We start from the raw sequence: 13,164 nt of genomic DNA, 5'->3' as shown, positions 1-13,164 counted from the left end.
CAAATATAACTAAAGAATATTCTGATATTTTGTTCGGATGTGGTATAGATTCAGAATTGTTGTTTATATGAAATTCAATATCCTTCATGTTAGAAAAAACGTTTTTTAAAAAAATATATTTATCTTGATACTCACTCTTGGTATGCAAGAATATAGTTTTAAATCTCAACCCATTCTTTGAAAAAATTAAATGAAATAGCAAATTGGACTTGCCACACCCTGAAGACCCTATTATAAGGATCCTTGCATTATGAGGTAACAACTTACCGTATTTACACCATGCTGGGATTTCTTTCTGTCTTATAATCTTGTCAAAATTCAATATCGGGATATTACTCATGTTAGACACATGTTCAGCGTGTGATCTGATAAGGAACTAATCATTTTTCATAAGTTATCATGTTGTTGTTATCAATGGGGGAGTGTCTGCTAGCATATGGCTCTCAGAGTGTGGGTGTGTATGGCTTATCACATCGGAATGCAGTCGATGCGTGCTGGCTGTCACTCCCCCTTTTACAGCAGTGCACTAGCGAACTCCTAGAAGTTTCTCACTTCAATATATTGTTCCCTCTCTCTCCCGCACCCTCTTTACGAGAATGCATATGGTCTGCTTCTCCTTATCTATGGCTTGCTCAAAGATTTTCTAAAGCAAATTACAAAAATGAAACTACAGATTGAAATGAAGCTGAGAAGCATTTTTTGATGAAGACGTATTATATTTACACCAAATCTTCATGACATTTACAGTGAATGCAATGTATTACAATATGATATTACAATAGATTATTTTTCATCTAATAGTTGACTTCTACTAATATAACTAGGTGTTGAAAATCCAATCCACTTAACAAGCAATCCTTTTCTGTCATGCTTTAATATTTTTTTAATCAGATATACTTGTCTCTCCGATTCGTTTAATTGTGTTTTTTTAATTTCTTCTCCGTAAAACCTACCACCAATTACTTCTCCGTTTAGATCTTGCAAGCTGTACGTTACAGGTTGAGAAGGGAATATAGAATGAATCACAAAATACTCTGTGCTCCAATTTATGTTGTAAGATTTATCGAAAAAAACCCTTTTTTTTGAGATTCGTACAACATCTCCTAGCTTAAATTTTGGTTTTGAATCTTTCAATATTTATATTGTCTATTGAATGCATAATTCAAAGATATTAAAACATGATTACAATCTTTTTTCCACACATCTTTAGGTTTCATTCTAATTGAAGTGTGTGTTGTTGCATTATAATTTCGAACCAAACTGTCTAGCTGGCTTATCCAGTTTTTGGTTCCACATTCAATTAAATATCTATAAATTTTTGCTCTAATTGTTCTATTAAACCTTTCAACTATGGAAGCTTTCTTATCACTAAAAACATGGTAATGTTTAATACTGTATCTAACTTATAATGCTTTAACTTTCGAATTAGAGAATTCTGTTCCCTGATCTGATTGGAACAACTTAACTCCCTTATTTTTAGAAATAATTGGTTCAAGTGCATCAAATACAGATTGACTTGACTTCTCTTTTAATGTTACACAATATGCAAATTTTGAAAAACAATTAATAACAACTAAGATATACCTATAACCTTTATTAAAACGTGATAAACTGCTCATCTCAATGAGATTGGCTTGAAGCAAGTCTTTTCAACTTTTCAACTCATATTTGCGAGTGGGATAGTTGACACATGGCATGCTATGAAGTTCTAACGCTATCTTAGATCTAATAATATTCATATTTACAACAGAAAATCAAAATTAGTGGTGTTGGATGATCATCATGGGACATACTGAGCAATCAGTTAGAGCATTGTCGGCACTCTATAATGTCCAAAAGGCAAAGTGTCCACACCATTCTCTGCAATGTATCTCTTGTCATCATAAGGACTCAAGCAGATTTTTGCACATTCAATCTGATACATGGTGTGATTATAGGATCTCATCATATTGAATTTTTCAATGTGTTCACAACATTCAATCAGCGATTTCTTGTATAAATTAAAATTAGGTTTTCTACATTTCACTCCAGTCTATACACCCATTGCTACACATTTATTTACAGGTTCTTCATTCTCATTACATACTAAGTATGAGTAAAGTTTAGATCGAAGCCCAATAAATTGACGGATGGTTCTGAGGCTGTCTCATCCTTGAACTTTCCTACAACTTTATTTCTCTCCAAGGAAAAGCAGGGGTGGTAAGGGGGGTAGCTACTAGTGTCGAAAAGGTTCAAATTTTCTTTAATCGACTGATACACATCCTCTACTTTTACATTTAAAAGAAAACTATCGGTATCGGTCTTATAGAGTTCTACACAATCCCACGGTATAATTTTTTGTAATTTACAATAGAAAAAATTGTATATATGGAATTCACTCAACTCCAGTACAGAAAACCCGGAATAGATAGGCTTGTCCATTTTTAGTTCCAACTTACGAGAGAAAACTGCGATCACGTTCAGACTAATTATTTGCCAGCGTTTGCATAACGGATTTGGAATGTACTTATCTAATTGTTTTTCATCTGCAATAATTTTAACATTGATATGCTTGCAAACTGATTGTATAGTCTTACCAAAAATCAAATTGCAACAGGCCTTAAAAAAAGATACTTCAAATTTATTTTTCGCAGTCTGTCTATTGCAGATATTGAAATCGATGTAGCTTCTCAGCCAGGGAGATTAGGAGAAGCTAATTACGCGATGTACTTTCATTAATTGCAAACCGTGCTGAAGGTAGAGTTTTAAATTGAGGTAGTGGACAATATACTTTTCACGGTCAAAAAGTGTGTTCATGAGCTTTTTGGTTCCAGTTTGACCGTTCTCATTTGTTTGATAGTTTGACAGCAATTCGTGTGGAGGTGTTTGGTGGAGAGGTGCGAGTAGGAAGCTGGAATGCTTATCATGTAACTCTCTTGGATACTTGAGATCACATTCTATTACATATCCAGTTTCTGAATTGCTGTCCAAATTCGCGAAATCAAGCTTGGAAATTTCTTCCTCTGTGAGGAATTTGAAATTTCCAACAGGTAAGTTTCGACTCATGGCCTCCAAGTATAAACTGTTCACATCAATATAAAGGAGATAATTACTTGGTTTTGAGGGGTCGTATGTCTCAGGTAGATGCTTGTCATTCACCTCACAATAACGTTTACCGATAAATGACACCCCGCCACTCATCCCAGCTTCAAACATGAGATGCATGTCAGGATGTGTGATCAACTCTAGTTCGACCTTAGTGTACTTCAACATACAATTCCAGGTAAAGTGCGCGAGGGAAACAAAATGGGTGACATCAAGGCCGTATGAGCTAAAAAGCGTAGACCTCATAGATTCAAAAACTTCCGCTAATAGCAACACATCCAAACATAAATAGAAATTGTGATATTCACTGAGTGATTTCAGTTTGAATGTCGAGAACACTCTTTGTGCATGCTCATATTCTTTGTGAGACAGAGGTGTATCAGTTGAATCATTATGAAAACATTCGATGGGAGGAAGTGATATTTCTGCGAATTTTTCGTGACAACTCATGTATGAGTAAAGATATATTCCTTTTTTCAACAAGAGATGTCTGTGTTCACGTGGCGGGTCATGAAACACTGAAAATAAACGTTCAAACTTCTTTTCCATGTCTGAACTCTACCAAATTACGCACCAATACTTCCAAGGATTCACTCATAAACTTGTGGGAATCTAAAAATTTAATTTTGCCCACTGAAAGTGTCAAAAATCTCTCTGACATATTCGCAATGCAGGAAATTCCTTTTTTGCATTTACCAAGCGCTTTCAGAATGAAATGCAAATCAAACCCGGAGAAATTGTGAAAATAACATGAAATGTACTCTGGAGTACAAGCTGATAAATTACAAGAAACGTGGGCTGCACATAGGTAATTTCCGGTTTCATGCGCGTGGTGATGACATTTAATATCGGTGTCTAAGAATGGTTTGGCGCAAAGCCCACAGTTTACCAAATTTTGAAATTTGTGCTCTTGACTTTCGGATAAATGTTGCATCGGAATTTCGTGTTTCATATCCTCATACAAAATGTCACTGAGATCTGTAATTTCCTGAAGAAATTTCTCCATGATTTTTTCATCTAAATTACTCGATCTATGGAGTACAGGTCCGTGAGCGATTTCCCTGTTCACATCGATAACAACAAAACAATACCTGCAGGGAATATGTTGCACTGTTTTCTTTGTATAGCTATGAGTAATTTCATCGGAATCAGATTCATCATCATCATTATTATTGATATTAACAACGTGAGTTTCTAAATCCACGTAAATTGTATACTTTCTCTCCAACGTTGCACCTAGTTTCTTGAATTTAATTGTGTCTCCGCATTTAGGGTATGAAACACGCTGTGATTCAAACTTGGAACAAAGCTGCTCATGTTTCATCAAATTTGCTTTGCCATCACAATTTTAAGATTTGTTTGATGTGAATCTATGAAAACAGAAATTACAAACATGTACTAGACCGTTGTGTTTTGAAAGGTGAGAGAGAAGCTGTGATAATCCGTTTTTCCAGTTTGCTGTATCAATTAAACAAAAATGTGTTTTTCCTGCATCAGCTTCCAACATTAAAAGATTAATTTGATGTTTACGAGTGTGGAAAATGCTCGTGTGGTGGGGGAAAAACTTTTTGTTGTCATATGCAATGACATGAATTGCAATATCCGGATTCAGTATTTCAAATTTCTTAATATCGTGTGTCGTCACTGGAAAATTTACACCTCGCGTATTGAGTGTGTGAGCAAACTTGCTCAAATACTTTACAGTCAAGCATGAATTCCTTGGTTTCTGATGGAAATATGCGGGGACTGACCATAAAAAGCATTTTTCGTCAGACAGATTTTTGACATTTATAATACAATTTTTGTTTTTAAGAAACTGGGGTGTTTGAATGAAACTGGATGTGAATATTGGATTAAATTTAATCACGTTCATATCCAGTGACTCAATTTTCTTCAACACCCAACCGCTGCCATGTCGAACAAAGTTCTCAAAAGATGACAGGATTTTCATTATGGCCAACATGAAATGATCATTAAAATCTTCATAATACTCAAGCACGTTTAGTGCTATGTTGGAGTAACTATGAAGATTGATGAGAGATGAGACAGAATCACTAACCCCTTCATCCATCACCACTAATTTGTACAATAAAACATTTAACACAATGAACCATTTTACATTGCCATCATGCCGTGCCGCATGCTCCCTAATTATCTCGAAAACACGACATTTCGACCTCTCGAGCACGTTCTTGATGCTGATTTCCTCGGGATCCTTGATGTTAATATGATGGCGGACCGTGCTGGAATTCACGCCATGTAGTCTGTATTCCCTTGGCATGATGATGATGTTAGCTTCTGAAAAACAAAAGAATAACTATCAGGATGATATAGAATTAGAGTGATAGAGTACAACTGCATGTTTTTAAATCAGTTGTGAATTAGCATTGGTAGAAGAACGCTGTGTGAAAATGTTATCTCAGGATCAGATAATGTTGCATGAAAGATTAAGATTATGAAATTTGATAAAAGATGGACAAAATCTTCTCAGCATTTGTCAGCGGAAAACATGGCAAAAGAGGGATTTATATTCGCATGTGTACCAGACATTGTGCAGTGTGTATTTTGTCCAATTTATTTGGGAAAATGGGAAGAGAGTGACATACCAGCAATAGAACATGCAAGGTACAGTGAACTGTGCATTGAGAAGGAAAGATAATATAACAATTGAATAGGAGAATTCTGATAATAATATTCTACATCAATATGGAGAAAGATATTTAACTCTCAACTTTTATTTTGAAAAACATCATCGTCATCTACATTGTGACTATTGTAAATCATTATCTGATAAAGCAGACTATTTTGTGAGAAATGGTTATTTCTTACATAAAAATCACTATCTGCAATGTGTCTATTGCAAATATATTATTGAAAATCCATTTGAAAGAGTAATACATTTACCGTTTTGTTTATGTGAAGAGTGCGAGAAAGAAGGAGAAGGAGAAGATTAGTCAGAAAATCCTCCCCTCCGAGGACAAAAATTGTCCTCCGATGACAAAAATTTGTCCTCCGTCAAAATTTTCCTCTCCTCCGACTCCCCTCTGAGGTTAAAATCAAAGTAAAAATGTACTTACATGTGTTGGTTGATACATGAATGACAGGTATCTACTCGGCTATAGATGTGCAGGTATAGATGACTATCCGGCTATGCTTCCTTCTTGATGTAGGCGTGATTGTGTGGTAACCTCTCAGGTATGTTGCCTCGACAAGAGCTCAACTGCTTATGATGTTGGAAACCGAGTTGAGAGGTGAGCACTCCAATGCTGTGAAATCAATGAAATATTTAATAACTGATAATATTAGAAATCACTATCACACAAGATGAGTTCATCATCATCATCAACCTCATCCTCATTCATTCTCCCAGATAGCCCACCAGCACATGAGCGTATCCTCAACTACTGGCAACAGAAAGCTGCCCTCGCTGCCGATGCATCCGCTGCTGCACCTGCTCCTTCTCCACTCACAGTGGAACCACCATCACCGGGGGAGATCGTGCTGGGTGACAGTCCAGTTCAACACTTGGCTCCACCTGCTACCTGGGCACCGCGACATGCGGTGCTAACAATGCTGAGCAACAACAACATGAAGCAGAAGCAGGGGAAGAGGAGGTTGGTGTTTGACGAGCCTGAGGTTAGCGGGGATGAGGACGAGACAATCTTCTCACAAACAAAGGTTAGTTTCAACAAATATTATCAACTTGTATGTGTACAAATTTTTATAAAACAATGGATCATTGGAAAAAATCTGTACACATACAAGTCTTTGATTATTATTATTATTTGATAGCAAAGAATTATTGTTAAAAATAATCACTCATGCATAAATTATTTGATAGCAAGGAAATATTATTTGAACTGATCAGAGATACAATTGAATTACAAGATATTATTGTTAAAAGTAATCACTCATGCATAAATTATTTGATAGCAAGGAAATATTATTTGAACTGATTAGAGATACAATTGAATTACAAGATATTAGTGTTAAAAGTAATCACTCATGCATAAATTATTTGATATCAAGGAAATATTATTTGAACTGATTAGAGATACAATTGAATTACAAGATATTAGTGTTAAAAGTAGTCACTCATGCATAAATTATTTGATATCGAGGAAATATTATTTGAACTGATTAGAGATACAATTGAATTACAAGATATTACTGTTTAAAGTAATCAGTAATGCATAAATTATTTGATAGCAAGGAAATATTATTTGAACTGATTAGAGATACAATTGAATTACAAGATATTATTGTTTAAAGTAATCACTCATGCATAAATTATTTGATAGCAAGGAAATATTATTTGAACTGATTAGAGATACAATTGAATTACAAGATATTAGTGTTTGCGGATTCTGCAATACATAAGTTATTACTCACTTTGAGATTGTGTAGTGAATCTATTGATCAAGTTCTCTAGTATGATTTGACGAATCTGATTTGATGATAATCTGAAACAAATAAGACACTAATTAAATATTTTCCAACAGAAACGTGCTGCAGTGGAGGACGGCTCATCACTTGTCCCCCTGATGAAGGAAGTGCAGAGAGCAGAGGAGGTGGAGGATGAGTAGGGGGAGATGGACTTTGTTCAGCTCATCAATTACCCCGCACCCAAACCCTGGGTGCCACTGAGAGAGTTGAAAGAGGATGTACCCTACCCCATCATCAGTGTGAGGGAGCATACCAATAAACATTGATGATGTGTTATTTTGAAAATTAGCAATGTAGGAAGCAAATTGGTGTGTGAGGTGTATTTACCACAACGATTTGCTTCCTGCATTAAGGCAGAAAAAATTGTAGAATTTAATAAAATTTGTAAAAATTTGGTCATGGTAGTATCACATAAGTTGGGGAATTGGACTGATATAAAAATTGTTAAGCATTAACAGTTTTTATATCTATACAATTCATCGACTTATGTGTTACGAATTGTATAGATGTGTGTGTTAAGGTAGTATTGGTAGTAGTGAATAAATTGTGTACATATTTTGATAAAAATTGTTTTTAATTCTTACCTGTTTACACTTGTTGTTGTTGTTGATGATAAGTTCACAATGAATAGTAGAAACACAGACAGAAGAAGAAGAATGGTTCACCTTCCACCTTGCACTCTGTTGTGACTGATATGTAAATAAGCTGGGCTCCCCTTTTATAGTTTGTTGCGAACATGCACAGTGCCAAGCGTCTTTACTACTACACACACACATACACACACACAGCCAAGCGGTTTCGGTGAGTTGATGCATCGCTCTCTCCCACATCTGTTTTGGCACGCGTTCCTACAGATATGGGCAGGTCCGATGACATCATTTCCCCCTTTCAAATTGCTTTCACCTTTTCAGATTTGTTATTTAAAATAATATTCTTATCATTCAAACGATGCTATAAGCACATAGCAATCTGATAGTGTGTGAATTCATTTCCAACTCAATTGAAAATTAAACCAATTCAATTTTCTTTCAATTAAGTTAGTGTATTGATTAATTAAGTAATTAACTTCAGTTAATGTTCAACCATTGAGTTGAAAGGTAAGAAAATGGTATGTAGGAGAAAGCAAAGTCCAAGGAAACGAGGTAGAGGAATCTTGAGTTCAGCGGCAAAAGTTCTTAAGGGTGTGACGGGTATAGCAGGTAATGTGACATCCACTATTCTAAATAAGCTCATTGACCTTCAACAAAATGAAATCCACCTCCCTGGGGGCTATCAGTATTGCGGGCCGGGGACCAAGGTTAATGAAAGGTTAAAGAAAGGTGATCAAGGTATAAATTCATTAGATAGAGCCTGTAAGGTACATGATATAGTGTATACACGAAATAGCGATAATAAAACTCAAGCGATAGCTGACAGAGCTCTAGCAAACACAGAGTGGGAGATATTCAAAAATCCAGAAACACCCCTTGCTGAGAAAGCACTTAGCTATCTTGATACAAACGTCATGAAAGCTGAAGCAGCGTTTGGTGGGTCTTTGAGAAAGAAGAAGAAGAAGAGGAAGAATGAGAGGAGAAGTTATAGTAATGATATTAGATGCAAAGCTATAGCTCAGTTGAAAGAGCATATTGCAGGAAAAGGGTATTTTTTGAAACCTTTTCCTGGTATTAGTTGGGGGAGAGTTTTAATCCCACCCCCTTTACCACCACCATCATCATATGGTGTGAGTTTATTCCCCCAAAAACAAGTTAAGAAACGTAGAACAACAAAGAAGAGTAGGAAGAAGAAGAAGAAGAAGAAGAAGACATGAATATTGAAGGAGAATTGAGTAATTATGATTTGATTGATTGGTAGAAATTATTACAGATTCGGCTAAGAGGTATATATATGCTAGATGCATTACCCAAAAAATTCTAAAAAACAAGAATGGTATTGTGAATTTAGCAAGGGAAAGCAAGGATGGCACGCATTGGGTTGCATATAAAGAAGTTGGTTCTAATGTTTGGTATTTTGATCCATTTGGAAATTTACAACAGCCATACGAATTGGACAAATATTGGAAAAAAGAAATTGGAGTGAATATATTTTATAATGTAGAGCACATGCAACCATTAAATAGTGATTTTTGTGGGCATCTTACATTATTGTTTCTTGCAAATCAGTTGTAATTAAGTGTTTGTGCTGAACACACATTACAAGATGGTTGTTATTACAGATCTAACACAAGTAACTTCTATGAACATTTACAAGAAATTATAGAATTGGATAAAAATTGTCAATGGGAAATTGGATTGATTAATTTTTGTAGTTACAACAGTATTGCAAATGTTAACAAAGGAACAAATTCCAGCTTCAAATATGGTGATAGATTAATTGAGCTGGATACAGGTGCATATGAAGTTGAGGATATTATAAAATCTTGAAAGAATAAATTGAATATTGATGAGAAGAAGAATAAACTTATTATATGTGCAAACACAAATACTATGAAGATTGAAATTCATTCTGATAAAGTTATTGATTTAACACGTGCTGATTCGATTGTTAAGATACTTGGTTTTGATAATGTTGTTTTGCAAGCAAATAAATGGCATTATTCCCAGCATTTGGTTAACATAACAAGCATTGGCAGTATTGTACTCGAGTGTAATTTAGCATATGGTAGTTACTCTGACGGAAAACAAAAACATATAATCTACGAATTTTTGCCAAAGGTTCCTACCAGTTATTTAATAAACGAAGTACCATCACCAATTATTTATGTACCTTTGAATACTCATCGAATTCAAACTATTAATGTAAAGATAACAGACCAGAACGGATCGTTTATTGATTTCTGTGGAGATACAATTACAATTAGGTTGCACATATGTGAAAAACAAAAGTAAACGTAATGGGTTATCTTCTTTTCAATCCACGTTCAAATAAGACGTGTCATTAGACACGTCTTATTTGAACGTGGATTGAAAAGAAGATAACAATGTCACAATGTCATTAGAGAGACGAACGTGAGAGCGTCAACACTTAAAAACAAACGTGCTTTGTCAGCTAAAAGTGTGAGAAGTATTAGAAGAGTTAGGTTTTATAGTTGATTGGCGGAATGTTAGGAGGAGGAGCTGCAATTAGTGAAATTCTGGACATGGAGACAGAGCTTCAGTTTTATAATGATATAACCAAATTCGAATTTCACACTCATACAGTTTATTCGGGACAAGAAATAAAAAACTCTGACGAGGCATGTATTGGTATAAATTCTTTAGATGTCTATTCTTTACCTTGCAAATCATTTATATTTATTGAGGGAACAGTTAGCTGTACAAAACCGGGAGCAGACCCAGCTTGTCCACCGGTTGCGGCAGACTATAAATTAAGCAGTAACGTAATCGGTAACCTTTTTGATGAAATATGATATGAATTAGCAGGTCGACAAATTTCTAAATCATTGAAACGAGTGGAGGGAACATATTATAAGAATGCCAATGGAAAGAATTCCTTTAAAAATTTTAAATTACCATCCGATAGGAAAAAGAGACATTGGTAGACCTCGGAAAAGATGGCAATAGAGGAAATCAAATAAGAATATAGGAAAAGCTGATAAAGAAATTCAAAATTAATAACATTTTATACTTGTATAAGCTATAAATTTTAGATATAATATATTCCTCAAAAACATTTAGTTTTTTTGTAGAATGCTGTTGTGAGTCGGAACAGGCAAAAGCCTAATCCATGAAGGGAAGAAGAAGAAGAAGAAGATTGATTGGATTAACATCTACAATTAAAGCTATACTAGTGAAGAATACACTCGATAAAAACACATATCAGTTGGCTGGTTTTGACAGAGCAGGATATGCGCTAACAGATAATAAATTCACTTTCTGTGTACCACTGAAATTAATCCAAAGATTTTCAAAGAATAATTTTAAATTTGAAACAGGAACTCGTCTTATTGAGGTCACCGACAGACCTAAATTGTGTTGAGTCCACAACTGGAACAAGCATTAGTGTGAAAATTACAAAACTGCAATGGAGAATGCCCTACATAACTTTAGAAGATCACGTAAGACTGAAATTTTTGAGACTGCTCGATGCTGACACTCCACTGAAATTAAGTTTCCACCATTGGGAAATTTGTGAATTACCAAATTTGCAAAATTCACTTAACCATTCTTGGGCAGTCTGCATCACATCGATTTTTGATAGTCCAAAATACGTTATAATTGCATTTCAAACCGATCGTAAGAATAAAATTAAAAAATCAATATCTAATTTCAATAGCTGTGGTATTTACAATGTTAAAGTATATTTGAACAGTGAGTATTATCCATATGAAAATCTGCTAGGTAAAAAGGAACTATTATACAGAATGTTTTTGGATTTCACTCCCTCGTATTATAATCATTCAATCAATAGCAAACTTGGAACAGAATCGACTTTAAGATTTTTTGTGATTCAACACCGCTGGTTGTTGTGGATTGTTCATACCAAACAAGTCATTTGAAATCTTTGACAGATTTTCATATTGAAATGGAATTTATTACTGCAGTACCTGCAAATACTTCCGCTTATTGCATTTTAATCAGCGATTGTGTGATGGAGTACACACCAGGGATGGGTATCAATACATCAATGTCTAAAAACATTGATGTTTCAACACCAAACTGTACTTTACTGTTCTTTTACTGTTCTTTTACTTTACTGTTCTTTTACTTTACTGTTCTTTACTGTACTTTTCAAACTTTACTGTTTGATGTTTTTCACTTATCGATGGTTTTACCTAGACATCGGTCATCAGATGTTTTTCCCAACTAAAAAGAAGAAACAATTCTAATTTTTTAATTTGATACAAGTTTTTTTTTTTTGTTTGAAGGGGATTATCTTGAGAGCAATAAGCAATAGTAACAGAATTACAATCATTATCTCTATCATATTTAGTGTAGTATTCTGTTTAGTGTTTTTTTATGAATATAGATCACTCTTGTGAAAGATCTCACATAAGTTTTGATTTCCTGCAGATTGCTATTTTTATTTTCCAATCAGGCTCTCTGTATTTTTATGTGAGACTGTTGGATACTCTTGAAGATTCACATTACTTCTGTGGCCCGTGTCAAGGTTAGATAGTTAGTTTTTTAGAATTGAATAAGAGGTCGGATTCTTTGTTTCTTAGGAAGAAAGATTTTTTTCTTACTACAATTATTTCCTCAACATGTGTTTAACACTAATTAATCTAGCTCTGGAAAAGAGGTCCTTGTATTTTAAGGAGTGCAGATATCCATATAAAAAAACTTAATCCATTTTCATTTCCTAAAAAATCTATCAGGTATTGAATGAATACGATATGAGTATCAATGATTGCTAAAATTAGCTTAGGGTGAAATTTCAAGACCGAATCCTCAAGGATATCCCGAGAAGTTTCAGACTAAACCATGAAGATGACAAATCTTGTGAACTAGAGTCTTTCTAGTCACAACCTGACTTCAATTATTCGAAAGACTGTTACTTGAATACCACAAGTCCAAAATTGCTGTGATTCCAGTTAGTAACTGTTGGAATATTGGAACAATAGCTCCAGATAAAATAGTAGTCACTTTAGAAGCTCTTTTTGTGCTCTACAATCTGAGATCAGGTATAGCGATCTAT

General features: G+C 34.6%; 1 protein-coding gene across 1 annotated transcript; it reads left to right on the top strand.

Annotated features, from left to right (window-relative positions):
* The first annotated feature begins 6,408 nt into the window (after nucleotides 1-6,408).
* On the top strand, nucleotides 6,409-7,685 carry LOC120353345. Its single transcript, XM_039436656.1, has 2 exons — nucleotides 6,409-6,762; nucleotides 7,587-7,685. The coding sequence occupies exons 1-2, from the start codon at nucleotides 6,409-6,411 to the stop codon at nucleotides 7,668-7,670; spliced, it is 438 nt and encodes a 145-aa protein (XP_039292590.1). The 3' UTR covers nucleotides 7,671-7,685.
* The last annotated feature ends 5,479 nt before the right edge of the window (nucleotides 7,686-13,164 follow it).

This window comes from Nilaparvata lugens, chromosome 10 (assembly GCF_014356525.2).
Source record: "Nilaparvata lugens isolate BPH chromosome 10, ASM1435652v1, whole genome shotgun sequence".
Taxonomy (NCBI): domain Eukaryota; kingdom Metazoa; phylum Arthropoda; class Insecta; order Hemiptera; family Delphacidae; genus Nilaparvata; species Nilaparvata lugens.
Note: the sequence above shows the minus strand (reverse complement) of the source record. Positions and strands in the feature narration are given on the sequence as shown.